The following is a 24,365-nucleotide window of genomic DNA, read 5'->3' on the forward strand; positions in this document are numbered from 1 at the left end:
TAAAGCCCCTAAATAAGATCTGGTGCAACCAATTACCTTCAGAAGTCACATAATTAGTTAAATAAAGTCCACATGTGTGCAATCAAAGTGTCACATGATCTCAGTATATATACACCTGTTCTGAAAGGCCCCAGAGTCAGCAACACGACTAAGCAAGGGGCACCACCAAGCAAGGAACACCATGAAGACCAAGGAGCTCTCCAAACTGGTCAGGGACAAAGTTGTGGAGAAGAACAGATCAGGGTTGGGTTATAAAAAAATATACGTAACTTTGAACATCCCATGGAGCACCATTAAATCCATTATTAAAAAACTGAAAAAATATGGCACCACAATAGAGAGGGCCGCCCACCAAAACTCACGGACCAGGCAAGGAGGGCATTAATCAGAGGCAACAAAGAGACCAAAGATAACCCTGAAGGAGCTGCAAAACTCAACAGCGGATTGGAGTATCTGTCCATAGGACAACTTTAAGCCGTACACTCCACAGAGCTGGGCTTTACGGAAGACTGGCCAGAAAAAAGCCATTGCTTAAAACAAAAACAAGCGAACACGTTTGGTGTTCGTCAAAAGGCATGTGTGAGACTCCCCAAACATATGATAGAAGGTTTCTGGTCAGATGAGACTAAAATCAAGCTTTTTGGCCATCAAGGAAAATGTTATGTCTGGCGCAAACCCAACACCTCTCATCACCCAGAGAGCACCATCCCCACAGTGAAGCATGGTGGTGGCAGCATTATGCTGTGGGGATGTTTTTCATCGGCAGGGACTGGGAAACTGGTCAGAATTGAGGGAATGATGGATGGCGCTAAATACATGGAAATCCTTGAGGGAAACCAGTTTCAGTCTTCCAGAGATTTGATACTGGGACGAAGGTTCACCTTCCAGCACGACAATGATCCTAAGCATACTGCTAAAGCAACACTCGAGTGGTTTAAGGGAAAACATTTAAATGTCTTGGAATGGCCTAGTCAAAGCCCAGACCTCAATCCAATTGAGAATATGTGGTATGACTTAAAGATTGCTGTACTCCAGCACCCATCCAACTTGAAGGAGGTGGAGCAGTTTTGCCTTGAAGAATGGGCAAAAATCCCAGTGGCTAGATGTGCCAAGCTTATAGAGACATACCCCAAGAGACTGGCAGCTGTAATTGCTGCAAAAGCTGGCTCTACAAAGTATTGACTCTGGGGGGTGAATAGTTATGCACGCTCAAGTTTTCAGTTTTTTTGTGCCTTATTTCTTGTTTGTTTCACAATAAAAAATATTTTGTATCTTCAAAGTGGTAGGCATGTTGTGTCAATCAAATGATACCAACCCCCCAAAATCAATTTTAATTCCAGGTTGTAAGGCAACAAAATAGGGAGAATGGGGGTGATTACTTTCGCAAGCCACTGTAAAGTAGATGTAAATTGTTGTACCACATGCATTGCATGTGCTTGTGCACAAATACTTGTTTTGGTCTATGCATCACTCTGTCTTCTCCTATTGGAGAAGTTGCAGATGCTGTTGAGAGGTACTGATACCTGTTATTCTCTACGTCTACACGACTGTCTTTACTCTACACAATGCAGACTGAAACGTATTACAAAATAGGAAAAATGCCAAGGGGGGTGAATACCTTCACAAGCCACTGTAGCTGGTGGAGCCTCAATAATTAATTTATATGCTATTGTGGTTTTCCTATTGGGTTGTGTCACTTAGCTCTATGATTGACAGCTCTTGTTTGTCAAACTCATTCCATGGAGGGCCTAGTGTCTGCTGTTTTTTTCCTTTTTTATTTCAATTAAGACCTAGACAACCGGGTGAGGGGAGTTCCTGACTAAGACCTAGACAACCAGGTGAGGGGAGTTCCTGACTAAGACCTAGACAACCAGGTGAGGGGAGTTCCTGACCAAGACCTAGACAACCAGGTGAGGGGAGTTCCTGACTAAGATCTAGACAACCAGGTGAGGGGAGTTCCTTACTAAGGTCTAGACAACCAGGTGAGGGGAGTTCCTGACTAAGATCTAGACAACCAGGTGAGGGGAGTTCCTGACTAAGATCTAGACAACCAGGTGAGGGGAGTTCCTGACTAAGATCTAGACAACCAGGTGAGGGGAGTTCCTTACTAAGATCTAGACAACTAATTGAGGGGAGTTCCTGACTAAGATCTAGACAACCAGGTGAGGGGAGTTCCTTACTAAGACCTAGACAACCAGGTGAGGGGAGTTCCTTACTAAGACCTAGACAAACAGGTGAGGGGAGTTCCTTACTAAGACCTAGACAACCAGGTGAGGGGAGTTCCTTACTAAGACCTAGACAACCAGGTGAGGGGAGTTCCTTACTAAGATCCAGACAACTAGGTGAGGGGAGTTCCTTACTAAGATCTAGACAACCAGGTGAGGGAAGTTCCTTACTAAGATCTAGACAACCAGGTGAGGGGAGTTCCTTACTAAGACCTAGACAAACAGGTGAGGGGAGTTCCTTACTAAGACCTAGACAACCAGGTGAGGGGAGTTCCTTACTAAGACCTAGACAACTAGCTGAGGGGAGTTCCTTACTAAGACCTACACAACCAGGTGAGGGGAGTTCCTTACTAAGATCCAGACAACTAGGTGAGGGGAGTTCCTTACTAAGACCTAGACAACCAGGTGAGGGGAGTTCCTTACTAAGATCCAGACAACTAGGTGAGAGGAGTTCCTTACTAAGAACCAGACAACTAGGTGAGGGGAGTTCCTGACTAAGATCTAGACAACTAGGTGAGGGGAGTTCCTTACTAAGACCTAGACAACCAGGTGAGGGGAGTTCCTTACTAAGATCTAGACAACCAGGTGAGGGGAGTTCCTTACTAAGATCCAGACAACTATTTGAGGGGAATTCCATACTAAGACCTAGACAACCAGGTGAGGGGAGTTCCATACTAAGACCTAGACAACCAGGTGAGGGGAGTTCCTTACTAAGATCTAGACAACTAGCTGAGGGGAGTTCCTTACTAAGACCTACACAACCAGGTGAGGGGAGTTCCTTACTAAGATCCAGACAACTAGGTGAGGGGAGTTCCTGACTAAGATCTAGACAACTAGGTGAGGGGAGTTCCTTACTAAGACCTAGACAACCAGGTGAGGGGAGTTCCTTACTAAGATCTAGACAACCAGGTGAGGGGAGTTCCTTACTAAGACCTAGACAACCAGGTGAGGGGAGTTCCTTACTAAGATCCAGACAACTAGGTGAGGGGAGTTCCTTACTAAGATCTAGACAACCAGGTGAGGGGAGTTCCTTACTAAGATCCAGACAACTAGCTGAGGGGAGTTCCTTACTAAGACCTACACAACCAGGTGAGGGGAGTTCCTTACTAAGATCCAGACAACTAGGTGAGGGGAGTTCCTTACTAAGACCTAGACAACCAGGTGAGGGGAGTTCCTTACTAAGATCCAGACAACTAGGTGAGGGGAGTTCCTTACTAAGATCTAGACAACCAGGTGAGGGGAGTTCCTTACTACGACCTAGACAACCAGGTGAGGGGAGTTCCTTACTAAGATCCAGACAACCAGGTGAGGGGAGTTCCTTACTAAGCTAAGATCTAGACAACCAGGTGAGGGGAGTTCCTTACTAAGACCTAGACAACCAGGTGAGGGGTGTTCCTTACTAATCAATTACCTTAATTCATCAATAAAGTACAAGGGAGGAGCGAAAAACCGCATATACTCAGCCCTCAGAATGAGTTTGACACGTGATCTAACCCATTGTGAGGTAAATGGATCCTCTTTTCTCATCACTAGCAAACATACTTTACATGCAGACTGCTGAGTCTATATTAGTGAAGCTGAGCTCAGGCAAGTATTGAGGTGTCAGAGATTACTTCATTATACAGGCCCAGCCATGCCACATCCAAGTATAACCATATTAAAGTATTGCTCTTGGGTTCTGGCCACATTGGTCCTCCATTTTAACACATGTCAATGAGAATGACAGAGTGGAGAGGTTATTTACAAGTCAACATGAAAATGTTCTTGACTTATAGCATGTTTTAAAAGATGTATCAAACTGTATAGTTTTAGCCCTAGGGACAACCTAGGGAGACGGACAAGGGGAAAGCCTATCAGAAGTGGCTGAGGCCATCCCTCCTGACAGACCATGGGAGATAGGTCTGGGAGAAAACTAGCTGCTGCAAGTAAGACCTCTACTCCATGGCACACATTCTATTCAGTTACTTTTCTTCACCTTTGTGTTTCCTTCTAATTTATTCAATATTCAAGGACCCGTTATATAAATATGAGGTTTCAACAAGTGTGTGTGTTTTACTTTCTGACCGTCTGTCTGCAGAGAGACAGACACAGCTACTGGTGGTGAAGGGTCTGGAGGATGTGGAGGTGTGTGAGAGCGAGGGTTGCTCCTTCGAGGTGACCCTAAACCTGTCCTACATAGATGGCACGTGGACCAAGGACGGGGTCAAGCTCAAGTCCAAGCCTGCCTGTCGCATCACTGCCCATCGGAATAAACACACTCTCACCTTCACCCGGGTCACTGTAGGAGACACTGGCCTGTTCTCCTTCCAGACTGATGGTGCCCAAAGCTGTATTCAAACCTCAGGTCAACTCATTGTCATAGGTAATATTATGACCGGACACAACAGAGGAGTAATGCAAAGTACAGGGACAATTGAATGACCCTCTTTCAGTCTAATTATTCTGTAATAGCTTGGATGTCAAGTTAGTGAGAAGATATCGAGCTAATAAGGCTAATGGCTTGGCCTAGAAACAACATCAATTTATAGATAAATCACAGTACAGATCACAGATACATCAGTACGTATTTAGATCAAACCCGATACTGGATTTCTAGGTAATGTCGGGCACTACTGTCTGTCTGTCTGTCTGTCTGTCTGTCTGTCTGTCTGTCTGTCTGTCTGTCTGTCTGTCTGTCTGTCTGTCTGTCTGTCTGTCTGTCTGTCTGTCTGTCTGTCTGTCTGTCTGTCTGTCTGTCTGTCTGTCTGTCTGTCTGTCTGTCTGTCTGTCTGTCTGTCTGTCTGTCTGTCTGTCTGTCTGTCTGTATGTCTGTCTGTCTGTCTGTGGTTTTCTGCCAGCCAGAGACATCCAGATCGTGAAGGAATTGGAGGACGAGGAAGTGACTGAGAGGCAGAGTGTGACCTTCCTATGCGAGGTCAACTATGAGAATGTGGACGGGCGCTGGTACAGAGACAACACCAGGGTCAAACACGGAGACAACGTCAAGATCAGCCATGAGGGTGAGCATGGGACACAACTGAGCCTAATCACGGACATGTGTCTACAGGTCAGGATTCTACTGATGAAACATGTTTTTCTGTCTGAATACAGGTAAAACTCACACCATGTGCTTCAAGTCTGTAAGGCCAGCAAATGCTGGGGAGATCAAGTTCACTGCAGACAGGGTCTCGTCCTATGCAATTCTCACAGTAAAAGGTAAACAACAGCTATTTTGAGATTCAACAATATCAATGCTCCTCAGTGACTCAAAATGATTCATGTTCACTAAACAATCGTTCAATGTTACTGCTGTCTCCACAGAGCTGCCTGTGCAGATAGTGAAGCCTTTGAGAGTGAAGATTGCTATGTACAAACACAAAGGCCTGCTGGAGTGCCAAGTGTCGCGGGCCAACGCCCAGGTCAGGTGGTTCAAGAACAGGAATGAGATCCAGCCCAGCCAGAAGCACCAGATTGTCAGCGATGACATCTACAGGCAGCTCCACATCCACGACGTGGCCTCCTCTGATGAGGACACCTACACCTGTGATGCTGGTGATGACAAGACATCCTGTCAGCTGTTAGTGGAGGGTGAGACGCTCACACTCACTGTGATTAGTTCTGACTTATTATTAACAGTTCCAGTGTTACATATATTCCTAATATTAAACGTTAATAAACCGTTTATAAGCCAATCTTCATACAAAGTGTGTGTGTTCCCCCCTTCTTACTTACAATCAATGAATCACCAAAACACCACATTCAACCAAATATACTGTATCCACAATGAAGTAATCCAACTATCTATCTCACTCCCTTCCTGGAGTGTACCCTTTCTCTCTGCCATTTATTCTGTTTCTCTGGACGTGAAGATACTGATGGAGTGTGTGCTCCCTATGCGTGCAGAGCAGTCTATCAGCATAGTGCGGGGACTGAGGTCCCTGGAGGTGACGGAGCCCAGGGAGGCCTTGTTCCAGGTGGAGATCAGCCTGCGGGCGGGGAGACCCCCCAAGTGGACCCTGGATGGAGAGGTCCTGATGGAGGGGCCTAAAGTGAGCATAGACCGGGAAGGGACCATGCACACCCTCTGCTTCAGCAGCACAGACAGCTCTATGACAGGCCCCGTGCAGTTCAACGCTGGGAAGAGCCGCTCTGCCGCACAGCTCACTGTGAAGGGTAAGGTAGTTCATTGATTATCACTAAGTGAACGTTGGAACGAAACTCTGCTTACTGTTGACAGTGGCCCTCCAGGCTCTGGGCTAGATCACTGTATTGCTAGAGGTTTGTACAGGACAGTATTACGGTATATCATTATTCATCTCTGTATCTTCCCAGAGCGCCCTCTAAAGGTGGTCCAGCCCATGCCAGACGTGGAGGCTAAAGAGAACAGCTCGGTCACACTGAGCTGTCAATTTGCCCCCTCCCCCAGGGTGGTACGCTGGTACAGGGGCCGCACCGCCCTGCAAACGTCCAGCAAGTACAGCATGAAGACGGAGAAGAGCCAGGCAGAGCTGACCATCCAGGGTCTCAAGGAGACCGACACCGGCCAGTACAGCTGCATGGCTGGAGGGTCAAAGAGCACGGCTAAGGTCACTGTGGAGGGTGAGGAAGATGTATAAAAGAGGAGTACAAGTGTTTTTATTAGACAAAGCTTCAATGTTCAGATGCTTAATCATGGAAATGAATTGCAGCTTCATGCTTGATTTAGTCTTTATATAGCTTCAAAGTACTGTATGCTGTGTTTAATCAACACCGTGTTGAACAGTAGATATTACCACAAACCAACCCTGACACCATGGATATGAGCTATTTATATTTGTTTCAGTGCGAAGGCTTAAGATCATAAGGCACCTGGAGCACGTAGAAGTGGAGGAGGATAGCAACGCCACATTCACCTGTGAGCTCAACTATGTGGTCGCCAATGTGCAGTGGCTCCTGAACGACAACCGTCTTAACGCCAACTCCGTCACCAGGATCCAAAACATGGGCACCATCCACAGCCTCACCATCAAAATGCTCCGCCCCCAGGATAGCAGAGTCACATTCCAAGCCGGCCTGCTCACCGAGTCCACCTCCCTCAAGGTCAAAGGTGAGCCTTGTACAGTTGTCAATTCTCACTTGTGAGCAGCCACTGCAAGAGAAATTGAGAAACTAGTGTAATGGTTGTGGTTGTACGTGTCCAGTCAGTACTGTCTTAGCCTTAAAGCACAGTGTCTGAAACTTACAGAGATCTAATTTGAAAATAAGGCAAATCTGCTAGACTTGATTTTGACTAAGACTTGAAGATGGTTGAATCTGATGTCCTTCAGTAAGGCTGTGGAGGTCATGACATTTTGTCAGCCGGTGATTGTCAAGCAAATTACTGCCAGTCTCATGGTAATTGAAAGTTAATTAACATAAACACATGTAGCATCTCCTGGCTTCCACTCATAGCCTTCAAGCCACTGATGCAGACCTATAGAACATCTACATTTTAAAAAGTTTAATAAATCCATGTAATATAGCCTACACCAACACAATAAATCCATTATTTATTTTAGACAGGTCTAAAGAAACATGATATGAAGAAAATGTAGTCTATTTCAGAAGAACAGAATAGCATACTCTGAGTTGTCCTTATATTAGACCCTGATCTGGCTATTCCATATGGCTGTGGGCTACACGAGTTCATTTAGCAGACAAGATATGCTTAGAATTCCATGGCATTATTTTATATTATTTTATAGTGTGAAGAATACAATTGACCATAGCTGAATAAAATAGAAAGGATATTTTCTTCAAATGATTTGAGCGAGTGCCCACATGCATTCTGTGTTGAGAGGTTAAAACAAACAGACGGGTCCTTCTATATGCTTCATTTAGATTGACTTATGTAACTTTAGTTGTGGTACAAACATTGGGCTGTATGTTTTGATGTTTAATACATTCTAACGCTTCGAACACACCGACAGCATGTTGGTACACCAGAATTACATTCATTTCCAATGAAACGCTGGGTTTGCCTTGCAGCATTGTGTTGCAGAGGCAGTCGCTGTTCGTTCGGTGTGGTGAATACGATGCGTCAAACTGTATGCATGGACGGCTTGACATAAATGGTAGCAGAAAGCGAATGTTGAACGTTTGTTGCATTCATATCCAGATGATGCTGTGTGTAATTTTGCGCAATGACGCTGTCGGTGTGTTTGAAGCGTGATGAGACTCTAATGATGATTGTATGAAGTTGTATGAAAGGCATGTGCTCTGCTTTGTTTTTTTGCACAGGCTGTACACACTTCATCAGTCTCTCATTCACAATTTGACAAGCACTTGATAATGCCTCGAATTTCCCGGCGGTATCCCCTTTGTGTGGCCGTAATGCCCCCTAGAAAAATACATGCCTTTTGCAGCCAGTGACCTTTGTGCCCTTGGGCTGAATATAATAATTATAATCCCCTTCTCCCGGTTGCATGCATCCTTATCCAATTCCGAGGCACATATTGAAGATATTGGAAGAACGGTCCACATTTACTTTTCATCAGCCAACAAGATGTGAAGGCCTAACGAACAGCAAAAGCATTAGCCTATGTCAATCTACTATCCCCCATAGTACAAAAGTCAACCTATTCTGTGCGATAAATAAATATTCCAAACATTGTTTGGAAAAAATGCACGTCATCTATGCACTTAAATAGCGAATGGGGGACACTTATCCCCGGGTTAATTTTCATGCCAGCCAGGTAGGCTATACTCCTGTTGAAAAGAGAAGCAATGTGCTTAATATTAGAAAAGTTGAGAAATAAATATAGTAGGCCTAGCCTATAGAAAGCTGATGGGATCCTCCTCTTTTAATAGAGCCCGCAGCTGCATAGCCTATAGAAATGTTGCGCAACATGACCTCATGGACTCTCATGAATTGTTTGTTTAGATTTTCGATTACATTTGCATTGATGTCAGAGTGATGAGAAGGACAATAGAGTGCTGAGTACCAGGCAGTTAGCAAGTTTGGGAGGCTACTAATGACCATCAGTGTAACGGCTTTCTTCCGTCGAAGGAGAGTCGGACCAAAATGCAGCGTGGTTAGTTCGATACATCTTTAATAAGGAAAAACACGAACAATACAAAAACAAGAAACGGAATGTGAAAAACCTATACAGCCTATCTGGTGAAATAACTAACACAGAGACAGGAACAATCACCCACGAAACACTCACAGAATATGGCTGCCTAAATATGGTTCCCAATCAGAGACAACGATAATCACCCGCCTCAGGCAGCCATAGACTACGTAGACACCCCACAAAACCCCAAGACAAAAACACACCACAATAACCCATGTCACACCCTGGCCTGACCAAATAAATAAAGAAAACACAAAATACTAAGACCAAGGCGTGACAATCAGCAGCATCACAGCTTGGAGAAGCCTAATTATCGTAACTAAACGGTCACGTGGAATTTGACTGCCATCATGACTCGTAACCGCCGGTGTGGCGATAATGCGGTCACTGTAACAGGCCTATCCTTCAGTAACTTTAGACAAGCAAGAGATATAAGAGCCACTGATGCTTGGAAGAATGTGAACGATTAGATCGGGAACTAATGTGTTTGTACTGTTTAATTTATCCTCCAGAAAAGCCAGCGGTGTTCCTGAGGTCTCTAGAAGACATGTCAGGGGAGGAGGAGGGGAAGGTGTGTCTGCAGTGCGAGACCTCTAAGGAAATGGTCACCCCCATCTGGAGGAAGGATGGTACGGTCCTGGCCAGCAGTGACAAACATGAGCTGCTCAAGTTTGGGAAGTCCTTAGCGCTCATCATCCACAGTCTGAGTAAGGATGATGCAGGCCACTATAGCTGTGACCTGGGCACCAGCCAGACCAAGGCCAAGATCACAATACATGGTATGTATGGTCCAGATCATCAACAAGGTCCAAACAATTATTGGAACAGAAATGCCCATCTTATCGACTATCAATTGTCCATCTGAACTCACTGACATTTTCCACCACAGACCTTCACATCACCATTGCCCAGCGTATGAAGACGGCCTCTGTTCTGGAGGGCGAGAGCTGCAGTTTCGAGTGCGTTCTCTCTCATGATGTCATCGACGAGTCCTCCTGGACCCTGAACGGTCAACTTGTGGTCAGCAACAGCCGCATCCAGAGCGTAAACAAGGGCCGCAAGTACAAGATGACAATCAGAGATGCAACCTTGACTGACGCCGGGGACGTTGTCTTCTTCATCAAAGACCTCAGCTGCAGGACCATGCTATTTGTCAAAGGTGAGTGACTGGCTCTTGTCTGAAGCGTGTTTGTCTGAAATGTGTACTAACCTGTGTGTCATCCTGGCCAGTCACACTATCTTTGATCTAACCTCTGTAAGAGCATCAACAGGATGGTACTTAGGCTATACTGTATGTATTACTATGTAGAGTGTGTTTGTCCCTAAGGAGGGCCTATTGCAACATTGAAGACCTGTAAACAGATTAAACTGTATGTGTCCCTAGAGAAAACCTGCTTTAATGTTATACTGTATGTGTCCCTAGAGAAAACCTGCTTTAATGTTATACTGTATGTGTCCATAGAGAAAACCTGCTTTAATGTTATACTGTATGTGTTCCCAGAGAAAACCTGCTTTAATGTTAAACTGTATGTGTCCCTAGAGAAAACCTGCTTTAATGTTATACTGTATGTGTCCCTAGAGAAAACCTGCTTTAATGTTATACTGTATGTGTCCATAGAGAAAACCTGCTTTAATGTTATACTGTATGTGTCCCCAGAGAAAACCTGCTTTAATGTTATACTGTATGTGTCCCTAGAGAAAACCTCCTTTAATGTTATACTGTATGTGTCCCCAGAGAAAACCTGCTTTAATGTTATACTGTATGTGTCCCTAGAGAAAACCTGCTTTAATGTTATACTGTATGTGTCCCCAGAGAAAACCTGCTTTAATGTTAAACTGTATGTGTCCCTAGAGAAAACCTGCTTTAATGTTATACTGTATGTGTCCCTAGAGAAAACCTGCTTTAATGTTATACTGTATGTGTCCATAGAGAAAACCTGCTTTAATGTTATACTGTATGTGTCCCTAGAGAAAACCTGCTTTAATGTTATACTGTATGTGTCCCCAGAGAAAACCTGCTTTAATGTTATACTGTATGTGTCCATAGAGAAAACCTGCTTTAATGTTATACTGTATGTGTCCCCAGAGAAAACCTGCTTTAATGTTATACTGTATGTGTCCATAGAGAAAACCTGCTTTAATGTTATACTGTATGTGTCCCCAGAGAAAACCTGCTTTAATGTTATACTGTATGTCCTTCCTCCTAAAGAGAAGCCAGTGCATGTGTTCAGGGACATGACGAACGTCAAAGCCACCCCAGGGGAGGATGCTGAGCTGAGCTGTGAGATCACCAAGCCTGAGGCCTTCATACGCTGGCTGAAGAACGGCCATCAGATCAGGCACAGCCCCCCCAAGTACGAGATCAGTGTGGAGGACCACCTGGTACGGCTGGTGATCACAAACACCTGCATCAGAGACTCTGGGGAGTACTGCTGTGAGGCAGATGGAATTGCCACCCGGGCCAAGCTGGAGGTCAGAGGCAAGTACTGGGTAGTACTGCAGTATTACTGTGTAACGGTATAGTGTTGTTTAGCAATGTTGTGTATTCGTGTCAAATGCAAATGAATTGCGACTCGATTTTGACTCAGAGCCTCGAGACTTTGACTTGAGACTAATTACTTGTTTTGAAATGTTCTGGCCAGTTTCTGCTTTTGTACCTAATCAGGTATAGCCCACATGAAGTGTATTTAACCCCTCCCACACCTGCTCAGGTGTAGCCCACATGAAGTGTATTTAACCCCTCCCACACCTGCTCAGGTGTAGCACACAGGAAGTGTATTTAACCCCTCCCACACCTGCTCAGGTGTAGCACACAGGAAGTGTATTTAACCCCTCCCACAGCTGCTCAGGTGTAGCACACAGGAAGTGTATTTAACCCCTCCCACACCTGCTCAGGTTTAGCACACAATAAGTGTATTTTACCCCTTCACACACATGCTCAGGTGTAGCAGCACACAGGAAGTGTATTTAACCCCTCCCACACCTGCTCAGGTGTAGCACACAATAAGTGTATTTTACCCCTTCACACACATGCTCAGGTGTAGCAGCACACAGGAAGTGTATTTAACCCCTCCCACACCTGCTCAGGTTTAGCACACAATAAGTGTATTTTACCCCTTCACACACATGCTCAGGTGTAGTAGCACACAGGAAGTGTATTTAACCCCTCCCACACCTGCTCAGGTGTAGCACACAATAAGTGTATTTTACCCCTTCACACACATGCTCAGGTGTAGCAGCACACAGGAAGTGTATTTAACCCCTCCCACACCTGCTCAGGTGTAGCACACAATAAGTGTATTTTACCCCTTCACACACATGCTCAGGTGTAGCAGCACACAGGTTTAGCACACAATAAGTGTATTTAACCCCTCCCACACCTGCTCAGGTGTAGCACACAGGAAGTGTTTTTAACCCCTCCCACACCTACAGAGCTGCAGCACATGTTTGCATGTGAGCTGCGGGAGGCACGGGGTGAGGAGAAGAGCAAGGTGACGCTGGAGTGCGAGACGAGGTTGCCGGCCAAGAGGGTGACCTGGTTGAAGGGCATGGCGGAGCTCCGGGCGGGCAAGAAGTATGTGATGAAGCAGAAGGGCGTGGCCCTCTCCCTCACAATCAGCTGCCTGGACAAGGGTGACACGGACGTGTACATCTGCGACGTTGGCACCATGCAGAGCCGGGCGCTACTGACCGTACATGGTAAGGCCATAGAAATAGAATGAATAGAACAAACAAGTCAACGTTCTGTTATAGGTTGGATTTTGACAGCCATATTGAGTGTACTCCTTTCTCTACAGCTTGTGTATGTTTAATGTTAAACCCTTGTGTGATCGGTGCAGGTCAGAAGGTGTTGATCATGGATGAGTTGGAGGACGTTGAGTGTCTGGAGAATGACACGGTGATGTTCAGGTGCCGTATCTGTCCCAGCGACTATGTTGGGGTCAAGTGGTACCTGGATGAGACCTTACTGTACATCAACAAGCTGAATGAGATCCAGGTGGTCCCGGGGGGATACCACAGTTTAACCTTCAAACAGTTGGCCCATAAAGACTCGGGGACCATCTCCTTCGAGGCAGGCGACAAGAGGTCCTACGCCTCATTGCTTGTTAGAGGTAACTTCAGCGTGAAGTTGTTTTGTTTTACAAACATCTAAAAACAGTGTACTATTACAACTATTCACAAAATGAAACTATGTCAATTATATGTGAATCCTTTTTGTCCAGCGTTTATGTATTTGACACGGTTGTCTATGTAATCTACCCTTCCTGTGGTAAAGAGAGACGTCCCACCATTACCAAAGCACTGGAGGACTGTGAGGCCATTGAGGGAGGCGGTTTGGTGCTGGTGTGTATCACCTCTAAACCATGCCACATTCTGTGGTACAAAGATGGCTGCCTAATGTGGAGCTCCTCAAGGTACTACGTCAGTCGCTCAGGTAATGAGGCCAGGCTGACAATCAGGGAGGTCAGTAACAGCGATGCTGGGGTGTACGAGTGCAGTGCTGGATCGGTCAGCACCAAGGCTGTCGTCACTGTGAAAGGTAAGAAAAGGACCTCTGTTTAGAGATATTTTATTATGTTGTTGTTATCCTTACTGTGCATTTGGCATCACATGTAAAGAGGTACTGTATATGAGATGGTGGAATATGATCAAAATGTCTTCAAAAGAGAAAGAACAGGTTTTACTTCTTTACCAGTTTGTTTCAGCTATACCTTGCTTATTATTGTCACACCACAATGTACATTAGGCTGTCATGAGTCCATTGTTTTGTTCCAGCCATCCCAGCTGAGTTCACCCAGCAGCTGCAGAGCATGGAGGTGAAGGAGGGGGAGGATGTAACCCTGTCCTGTCAGTTCTCCTTGCCAGGGGTTACGTTCCACTGGAGGAGGGGCTTGGAGAACCTCAGGGCTGGAGAGAGGTACCTGATAAAGCAGAAGAAGTCCCTCATCTCTCTGACCATCACCGGCCCGAAACCAGAAGACTCAGGAGACTACACTTGTCAGTGTCGAGACCACAGAACCACCGCCACCCTAATAGTCCACGGTAAAAATACATTCCTGCTTTTCATTTCAATTCCCGCGATGCATCGTGTGGAGTAACATTAGTGCCAACAGAAATTAAATGAATTCAATAAATGCAATGTTGTATTATCACTAGTACTATCAGAGTTAATCATATAACTCAAGTTAACTTTTTATCATTTTAGTGCACAACTGTATTTTATTGTGATAAACTACATTGTCTGAGAAGGTTCAAAATACACAATATATACAGCTAAAAACAAAGTGATTTTAAAACAAGTTGACATTGAGATTTAACAAAGTGTGCATTATCAATTTACCTGATTTTGCGACCCGTTACTTTGGACAAAACAAAGACATCAATGTTTGTGTAATGCTTTTTGTATTCAATTCTTAAATTACAGCAACATTTGAACTAATTCTGAATTTGCTAGGAACTCAATTACATTTGATTTATGGCTTGACATCCCTAATTATCACATCAATAAATGAAAGATAATCTATCTGAACATGAATGGAAACATTTTCTATTTTCATTCAGTCGTCATGCCTGTTGGTGGTTAATTACATGTAATGACAAAATGTAGATTTCGGCCTAAATAGACATACCCAAAATTAACTGCTATTCATGTGTAATTACATGATTCTGACATGCCAAAATGTGGTATATTTGGAAAAAGACATCTGGGAGATTATGAGGAAGTTATCAGAAGATCGATGAGTTACATAGTTCAGAAAATACAAGATCAAGCACACACAAAATAAAAGTTTTTTTTATTTTGAAAGTAAATTTTCATTGACAAGCTATAAGTAAATTATTGATGAGTAGAGCTGGAAACAGATGGCTTCCAACATGTGAACAATATCAGAAATAAATGGGATTGATAGACCTAACAACTACAAATGGACAGATATTTTAGTAAGTGGTGTCAGGTGTGGTCACGGGACGTTTCCAAGTGTCCCTAAACCTCTTGGTCTGTAAATTAGATAATTCCAGTGATATTGCATATTTGCAATCCTAAATGCTATTTGTTCAGTATAAAAACACAATTGATTACTATATCAACCTCACTCAAACATTATGGTGGTGTTATGGGTTATCCAGAGTGTCCTTTCAACCTTTCCAAAATGTCAGAATGTGGTAATTGCACTGTTTTTACAAACTGGATGTTAAAAGGTTCTAGGCCTTGCTTTGTTCCATCAGGGTCAACTGCATATCCCTGGAAAGCTTATCTCATTGGCTACAAGACTGTCAAGGTGCCATAGTAGCCAATCCCCTGTGTAATGGATGCCTAAGCAGGCAACATCATATTTTTGATGCACAAAGATAGTGTCACTCCGTGGACATTCAATGTTGACATTAAGTCATACATCAGATAACATTGGCAATAGGCTAGATTTGTTCCTACCAACCTAAGGATTCATTTGATACCACCCCATGTAGCTATAGCTCGAACACAGACCAAATCGAAGCTTACCTTGTAAGATGTTTGGTGAAAACGTTGTGTAAAATAAACATTTTGACTCTCGGGGCTTGTGATCAGTAACGGTAGGTCACAGACAGACAAATAAGACATCGTCATGATCTGTGGAGTCACAGCTTTCAGTGTGTATCAACGTGTTCCGTGTCTATTTTGTTTGTGTTTCACAACGCTAACCGGAATGTAGGTAGCGGCCATCTTGAAATGAGGTCATCGGCTCGCCCTGACCTTATAAATTCGTAGGCCCATATATGGTAATATGTCACCAAATATTTGAAGGCATCAATCAATAGCCAAGACACTTAGCTTTTCACAGACACCCTGCTTTTGCAGATAGGGGCTACCGTTCTCATACCAGACTGAACTGAATAAAACACAATCTAATAGGGTCCCCAAATATGGGGACTTTACATTTAAGAGGTTTTAATACTAAAACATGTATATTTACTCGTCAGCTATCCCCATATCCTTCAAACAACAGTTGAAGAATGTTCAGGCTGAGGAGGGCAACAGTTTCACATTGCACTGTGAGCTCTCCAAACCAGGAGTCCCTGTAGAGTGGAAGAAAGGAGAGGAGCTGGTGAGGCATGGAAGGAAGTTTCAGATAAGGAAGAGGGAGACCATATCGGAGCTTCAGATATGGAAAGCTGTGCCAGAAGACAGTGGAGTCTACAGCTGCCAGTGTGCAGACCAAAAGTCCACGGCCACCGTCAAAATCAGCGGTAGGAAGTTCCTCAGCCTTATTATGTTTTCCTGTACAGCTACAGCTAATCTTTCTTGAAGTGACATTTTATACATTTGCATTTTTGTCTTTTACATGAAGGCCAAAATACATTACAATTGATACTATTCTCATTAAACTATTTTCCATGTTTCTTCAGCCCTGCCCGTTACCTTCAAAAAAAAGCTGAGGAACGCTCAGGTTGAGGAGGGGAACAATTTGGTGTTACACTGTGAGCTCTCTAAACCAGGAGTCCCTGTAGAATGGATGATGGGAGGAGAGGAGCTGCTGAACAACGGAGAGAAGTTTCAGATAAAGCAGAGAGAGTTGGTGAATGAACTGAAGATTCTGGATGCGAAACCTGAAGACAGCAATATCTACACCTGCGTTTGTGGCAATGTGGAGACCACAGCCGGTGTTACTGTCACGGGTAAAGGATTGGAGATCATTTAAAAAATATGTAAATTCACATTGAATTTTATATAAAATGTGAAAAATGTTTTAAGCAGTATACATCAGCATCAAATTACAATCCTTTCTATAAGTGAATAGACGGCGTCCATGTTTCTCAGTTCTGTGGTTTCTTTCAGCAATTCCAATCACTTTCAAGCAAAAGCTGAGGAATCTGCAGACTGAGGAAGGGATCACCATCAGCCTGCACTGTGAGCTGTCTAAATCAGGGGTCCCTGTGGAGTGGAGGCTGGGAGGACAGATGATACTGCAAAATGGAGACAAGTATCAGATGAAGCAGAGAGGTTTGGCACTGGAGCTCATCATCAGGGAGGCTCTGCCTGAGGACAGTGGAGTCTACAGCTGTGTGTGTCGAGATCAGAAGACAAAGGCCACAGTCAAAGTCCTTGGTAGGGGCAATAACGCTTTGTGCTCTAATGAATTGTCACTGGTGCTCATCGCACATAAACTTGGTGAAATGTTCCATGACTGACTTAACTTGAGCCCTTAGCTCCAGTGTAGGTTTAATTCATTGTCCTTCATCTTATCTGGTGAAGGGTAAATGTTTCTCAAGGCTGTTCTAGATTTCACTGTGTTCAGTTTTCATTCTTTGATGAAATATCCTATTTTCGCTGACTTCCTATCTCTCTTGGTTCCCTCAGCTGTTCCCGCCACCTTCAGAGTGGGTCTGAAGAACCAGGATGCCCCAGAGAAGGGCAACGTGACCCTGCGCTGTGAGCTGTCTAAGTCTGGCGTCCTGGTGGAGTGGTGGAGGGGGGAGACAGAACTGTCCCAGGACCTGTCAGGGGGAAAGTACCAGATCAAACTGGAGGGGAGGATCGCTGAGATGACCATTACCAACGTGCAACCGGAGGACATAGGAAAATACAGCTGTGTCACTGGAGACCAGAAGACCACCGCTGTAGTTAAAGTGCAAGGTAAGCAACATTTGATCTATATCAACGAGAAAAATATATATACAAATTAAAATCCTTCATGGAGGGGGGGGGGGGGGGGGGGTTGGACTAAATGTTTTGCTATATTTTTTTTAATTACGCTTTGACAGCGAGGATTTAAAAAAAAAATCAGTGCGGCCTTCCAGACCTCATTGAAAACGTAATGCGGCCCCCTGGAGCAAAATGATTTTGACACCATCCTTAATACATTTACTTATTTAGAGGTGGACAGGTTGAGTGACTCCTGCTTTGAGACCATACACAGATAGTGAGTTTGATTTTATACTTCTTGCGGTCATACAATATGAACGAATGTTAATGTTTCCACAGCTCTCCCTGTGACGTTCAAGCGCCAGCTCCAGAACGCGATGATCAAAGAGGGGGACAGTGGGGAGTTCTGGTGTGAGCTCTCCAAGCCTGGAGCCCCAGTGGACTGGAGGAAGGGGAGAGCCATCCTGAAGTCTGGAGACAAATATGAGATGAAGCAGGAGGGACGCATCACTAAACTGCTCATCCATAACGTGGAGGAGAGTGACGCTGGGAAATACACCTGCAAGACTAAAGACACCCAGTCAACTGCTGAGCTGACCGTGATGGGTGAGTCAGACCAAAATTAACATGGTTAGACTTTATATTGTAACTTATGATAAAAATGTATTTGTGATACTGTATATCCAGGTGCATCTCCAGTCCAGTGTGTATCAGGCAAGAAAGAGCACATCAGAGGAGGCTGGTGGGAGGAGCATTCGGAGGACGGGTTTATTGTCATGACTGGAATGGAATCAACGGAACTGAGTCAAACACGTTGTTTCCATGTGTTTGGTACCGTTATATTGATTCCATTCCAGTCATTACAATGAAACCGTCCTCCTTTAGCTCCTCCCACCAGCCTCCTTTGGATCACATACAGTACATGTTCCTGTGAAACTATGTGTGCTCAGCATATTCCTGAAAATATTCCATGTTCTTTTGTATCTTGTTACCCTATTACTTGCTTATGGTTGGCATTACTCCAATCGAAAGGGTCTTGAAACCACTGTGCTCAGAATGAGTCCTCAGGTCAGTTTTACTGCAAGTTTGTCGCTGGTTACTGTATGCATCTAAGCTTTGTTGCATGCAGAAAAGATGGATCACTGTGGCCTAAATCGTCTTGCAGTTGCGTCTGGGGCACAAAACCTACAATTAGAAGGTACGCTACATGACCATAAGTATGTGGACACGTGCTCAAAGCAAATGTCATTGTAAAATCCCGGGCATTCATATGGAGTTGGTCCCCCCCTTTGCTGCTATAACAGCCTCCACTCTTCTGGGAAGGCTTTCCACTACATGTTAGAACATTGCTGCGGGGACTTGCTTCCATTCAGCCACAGGAGCATTAGTGAGGTCGGGCACTGATGTTGCGCGATTAGGCCTGGCTCGCAGTCGAAGTTCCAATTCATCCCAAAGGTGTTCGATGGGGTTGAGGTCAGGGCTCTGTGCCTGTAGCAATGTGCCTGAGAATGAATAACATTGTTTTAAAGTGCCATCTGACAGTAAAAGAACGATCTTGGTGCTGCATCAAAAAGCTGTGTTTTGTCATTGTTGAACATTATGTCAGAGTTCACTGAACCCCAGGGAAACACTCTGGATTATTGGATTCTCTCGGTGACAGAAGCACAAGCATAAAGCATGAAATGGACTAGCCCTTTCTCCTTTCCACATTTAGGGTTTACCACCACTAACTACTGGTCATTGTTTTCCTCAGGTCTACCCCCCACTTTCAAAGAACAGCTGAGGAACATGGCAGTTGAGGAGGGTAAGACTGTGACACTACGCTGTGAGCTGTCTAAACCTGCAGCGTCAGTTGTGTGGAAGAGGGGAGCAGAGCTGTTGAAGAATGTAGACAAGTGCCAGATAAGGAAGAAAGAATTACTGGTGGAATTGAAGATTATCGATGCGAATCTGGAAGACAGTGGGGTTTACACCTGTATTTGTGGTGAACAAAAGACTACAGCCACTGTTACAATAAATGGTGGGTATATTTTGGTTATATTTTGGTTATAGTTTGGAAATGTTGGAGAAAGCTTGAATATTGCATTTGGCAAATAGGTTGCATGTTTCAATAGTAAGACACAAATGTGTTTTCAACTCCAGTTGTTTTTAATAAATAAGGGGAATATAGGTTACAGAAAGGTTTGACAGCCCTCTACTATGGTGTCTTTCAGTTCACCCCGTCACATTTATAGAAGAGCTGAGAAACTTTCAGGTTGAGGAGGGCAACAATGTGACGTTGCGCTGTGAGCTCTCTAAACCAGGGATGTTGGTAGAATGGATGAGAGGAACAGATCTGCTGCAGAACGGAGAGAAGTACCAGATGAAGCAGAAAGATGCAACGTTGGAGCTGATCATCAGGAACACCTTACCTGAAGACAGTGGAGTCTACAGCTGCTTGTTGGAAGACCAGAAAACGTTTGCCACCATCAGTATCACTGGTAGGGGAAACGCTGTTGAATAATCGGTGCATAGTCTTGACATTTTAAACTCGCTGTGTACCACACAATCCTAGAAGCTGTTGATCTCACAGTATGTGTTTCTATCATTGTTCAGCCGTCCCAGTCACTTTCAAGCAGAAACTAAAGAACCAAGAGGCTCCGGAGGAGGGTAACGTGATGTTGCGCTGCGAGCTGTCTAAATCAGGAGTCTCTGTGGAATGGCTGAAGGGAGAGGAGCTGCTGAGGGAGGGGAAGAGGTACCAGATGAAACAGGAGGGGAGGACTGCTGAGATGGTCATCAGGAACGTGGTGCTGCAGGACGTTGGGGAGTATAGCTGTGTCACCGCCTGCAATGTCAGGACAGCAGCTGACATCAAAGTTAGGGGTATGGTCTTTGCAAATTTTTACTACATGTTAATACATTGATATACTGTTTATTCTTCTAAGGTTGTTGGCAAGTGTGTTCTGTAAATATCTTTGAATATAATTTCTGGATTGTGCGTTTGATGACACCAAGTACATTTTCCACAAGGGGGCATGGGGGATACACATGAGATTAATCTGTCAGAGGATGTGTAGAAATCAAAGCAGTTGAGCCAGATAACGTCTCAGTCTTAAATACATATTCTTCTCAGCCCTCCCTGTAACATTCACACAAGAGGTCCAGAACGCGATGATCAAAGAGGGGGACAGTGGGGAGTTCTGGTGTGAGCTCTCCAAGCCTGGAGCCCCAGTGGACTGGAGGAAGGGGAGAGTCATCCTGAAGTCTGGAGACAAATATGAGATGAAGCAGGAGGGACGCATCACTAAACTGCTCATCCATAACGTGGAGGAGAGTGACGCTGGGAAATACACCTGCAAGACTAAAGACACCCAGTCAACTGCTGAGCTGAGCGTGATGGGTGAGTCAGACTGAGATAGTACTACACTTTGTATAACATTTGTTTCATCCCAGTTGTTGTATTCAACAACAATAGTGTATAAATACCAGCGACGTGTTATAACATGCCTGATATTTCATGGATTCATGCAATCCCTCGTTTTATATTTTTCCACTATAGGGACTGTAATTTGTATATGTTTGTATATGAGTTGACAAGTTACTTGTTTGCTGTCCCCAGCGCCTCCCATCACGTTCAAGGTGAAGTTGAAGAACCAGGAAGTCGAGGAGGAGAACAGTGTGACGTTATTCTGCGAGCTCTCTAAACCAGGACTGACCGCAGAGTGGAGGAAGGGGGAGGAGCTGCTGAAGAATGGAGTGAGATACCAGATAAGGAAGAGAGAGGCAACGATGGAACTGACCATCAGGAAAGCAGTGCTCGAGGACACCGGATTCTACAGCTGTGTTTACGCAGAAGCCAAAACCTCGGCCACTGTCAACATCACTGGTAAGAGGAGATGCTATTGGTTTGTTAAGGGGGTTGTGTATTTTATTATAGTAAACACAGCAATAAGTGAAGGTATTTTAGGAGGACGGGCACCCTCTGTTCAGCCTGGTTTCTGTTAAAGGGATATTTTACTCAAAAGCGATCTGCTTATTTTTGCTGCTCTGTACTAAAAGTGCTCTATCTCTTCAAATCAATTGCTGACATGCATACCTTTTTGTGATTGTATTAACAGTGGACTTATGAACAAGTCGTTTTTGAGTAAAATATCCCTTTAAACACTGTGACATCTTTGTAAAAGTACTAAAATGGTTGGTTTTGATTTCATGTCCTCAGCCATACCTGTCACCTTCAAAATGGGCCTTAAGAACCAGGAGGCCCCAGAGGGGGGCATCGTGAACCTGCGCTGTGAGCTGTCTAAAGCTGGAGTCCCGGTGGAGTGGTGGAAAGGCAAGGAGGAGGTGAGTCCTGGAGGAAGGTACCAGATGAAGCTGGAGGGAAAGGTAGCGGAGATGCACATCAAGAACATCCAACCGGAGGACGTGGGGGAGTACAGCTGTATATTCGGAGATCAGAAGACCACTGCTGAAGTCAACGTGAGAGGTACAGTACATCTTACATGTTGTCTGGCTGTCATTTTTGTTGGATATGAAAGGCTCCTTCACCGGGAATTGAAGAGTTGAAGTATGGGCCTCCCCAGCAACTGTACCAAAGTGGAATAGAATACACAATAAAGCAAGAGATCAATTCAACTGGTCTCTTTAGGAATAAAACAACATATCTATTCGAGAACAATGTTTTTTCATAACAAATTGTGACCTATACAGTATCGTACTCTGTAGGTAGTATAGGGCAATGGCCCCGAAGCACAAGACATTTTCAGATGATGTCCATCTCTGGTCCATACAGCTGCTGCATCAGTCTTCTTTGAGAAGGAGCTAGAGAGCAAGGTGGTGTTGGAGGGGACGTCAGTGGTCCTCTCCTGTGAGGTCTCCAGCGTTACGGTCCCCGTCACCTGGAGGAAGGACGCCTGCCTGGTCACAGACGGGGAGAGGTTCACTTTGAAGAAGAAAGGCCCTGTTCACACCCTGGAGATCAGGAAGTTGAGTCTGGAGGACGCCGGGGAGTACAGCTGCATCACCAGGGGAAAGAAGACCACAGCCATGCTAGTTGTGAAAGGTAGGCCAACCCCATCCTACACTCCTAGAAAAAAGTTCCAAAAGTATTTTTTTCCGGCTGTCCCCATAGGAGAACCCTTTTTGGCTCCACGTTTTTGGTTTCAGGTGGAACCCTTTTGGGTTCCACATAGAACCCTCTGTGGAAAAGGTTCTACATGGAACAAAAAAAAGGTTATACATGGAACAAAACAGGGTACTTCAAAGGGTTCTCCTATGGGGACAGCCAAAGAACCCTTTTAGATTGTAGATAGCAAAATCTAAGAGTGTACTGAAGTAAATGTAGAGTATATCCTCATTAAACTCACATAATTGAAGGAACCCAATGAGTATGTTTGGTCCCTTTTGATATGTGATTATTGTGGGTAGAGGATAGGTTATACCTTGCTTACTTCTTTGCATTCTTTTGAATGGGTAATCCCCTCTGTATGGCTTGCTACATCATCCTATTAATAGTTATCCTGATTGTTACGAACCCCTTCGGCCCTGCAGTCTAGGGGGGGATGGAAACGAGACCCGTAACATATCTCATGCAAATCATAACAGTGAAAAGGAACAGCGAGAACTAATAACCACAGACAACTTAAATTTACCTTCATACACTGAGTGGGGGGGCTGAGCTGGACCCAAGGAAAGAAATAATAAATATCCCAAAACCCCTAAGCTAGTCTTGCTTGCTACAATAACCGCTATCTAACTAACCAGTAAAATACAGTGGGTGGTCCGCCCAGTCCTAACTAGGGTTCTTAGACAATAGTCTCCTACGGGTAGTGTATGCCCATGGGCTACTTGTCTTTGTACCCCCTTTTCCCACCAACAAACAAACAGTCATGCACCATAACAATACATACGCACATAATAATGGACAAATGTGACATGTAGGTGCAAAAACAAAAGAGAGATCACTGCATACAAAGAGAGAGGGAGACAGAGAGTTTGGAAAAACAACTGACTGGGTTTTTAAACCAAGGGAAAGGGGATGTGATTGGGTAAGGGAAAAGGAGAAGGTGTGTCTTCTGAATGTCGACAGATGAGTGACAGCTGTGACTAGGGCAGAAGGAAAGAAACCAAATACACACAGGATACTTGTATCCGTAACACTGATCCTAACCCTTTCTCTACAGAGCGTGTGATGATCTTGTCAGGACTGAAGGACATGAAGATCATGGCCGGGCAGGACGCAGTGTTTGTGTGCGAGCTGTCCCACAAGGAGGTAAGCGAGGGCGAGTGGTGGCTGGGCTCCAGCCTCCTGCAGAAGAATGAAATGAACCAGATGAGCTGCTTGGGCCACCAGCACCGCCTGGTCCTGACCATGACCACGCCGGAGGAGACCGGGACCGTGGCCTTCGTGGTCGGGGAGGAAAAGACCTCCGCCCAATTGTTGGTGCTCCCCAAACCCAAAGGTTT

The 24,365-nt window shown here is 44.7% G+C and overlaps 1 protein-coding gene across 1 annotated transcript in view; it reads left to right on the top strand.

Annotated features, from left to right (window-relative positions):
- Positions 1-24,365, top strand: part of LOC115109757 (obscurin-like) — a 54,776-nt gene that overhangs the window by 1,172 nt on the left and 29,239 nt on the right. Inside the window, exons 2-29 of the mRNA XM_065009577.1 lie at positions 4,032-4,150; positions 4,303-4,587; positions 5,063-5,224; positions 5,316-5,420; positions 5,526-5,792; positions 6,108-6,377; positions 6,537-6,803; positions 7,027-7,290; positions 9,811-10,077; positions 10,188-10,457; positions 11,508-11,777; positions 12,731-12,997; positions 13,138-13,410; positions 13,575-13,838; positions 14,075-14,341; positions 16,256-16,522; positions 16,682-16,951; positions 17,112-17,381; positions 17,634-17,909; positions 18,258-18,524; positions 19,672-19,938; positions 20,132-20,398; positions 20,514-20,783; positions 21,034-21,300; positions 21,520-21,786; positions 22,120-22,386; positions 22,693-22,962; positions 24,083-24,361. Coding sequence (XP_064865649.1) covers positions 4,114-4,150; positions 4,303-4,587; positions 5,063-5,224; positions 5,316-5,420; positions 5,526-5,792; positions 6,108-6,377; positions 6,537-6,803; positions 7,027-7,290; positions 9,811-10,077; positions 10,188-10,457; positions 11,508-11,777; positions 12,731-12,997; positions 13,138-13,410; positions 13,575-13,838; positions 14,075-14,341; positions 16,256-16,522; positions 16,682-16,951; positions 17,112-17,381; positions 17,634-17,909; positions 18,258-18,524; positions 19,672-19,938; positions 20,132-20,398; positions 20,514-20,783; positions 21,034-21,300; positions 21,520-21,786; positions 22,120-22,386; positions 22,693-22,962; positions 24,083-24,361 — 7,039 coding nt within the window. The 5' untranslated portion in view covers positions 4,032-4,113. The remainder of the gene's footprint in view (positions 1-4,031; positions 4,151-4,302; positions 4,588-5,062; positions 5,225-5,315; positions 5,421-5,525; positions 5,793-6,107; positions 6,378-6,536; positions 6,804-7,026; positions 7,291-9,810; positions 10,078-10,187; positions 10,458-11,507; positions 11,778-12,730; positions 12,998-13,137; positions 13,411-13,574; positions 13,839-14,074; positions 14,342-16,255; positions 16,523-16,681; positions 16,952-17,111; positions 17,382-17,633; positions 17,910-18,257; positions 18,525-19,671; positions 19,939-20,131; positions 20,399-20,513; positions 20,784-21,033; positions 21,301-21,519; positions 21,787-22,119; positions 22,387-22,692; positions 22,963-24,082; positions 24,362-24,365) is intronic.

The sequence above is a fragment of the Oncorhynchus nerka genome, linkage group LG25 (genome assembly GCF_034236695.1).
Source record: "Oncorhynchus nerka isolate Pitt River linkage group LG25, Oner_Uvic_2.0, whole genome shotgun sequence".
Lineage (NCBI taxonomy): Eukaryota > Metazoa > Chordata > Actinopteri > Salmoniformes > Salmonidae > Oncorhynchus > Oncorhynchus nerka.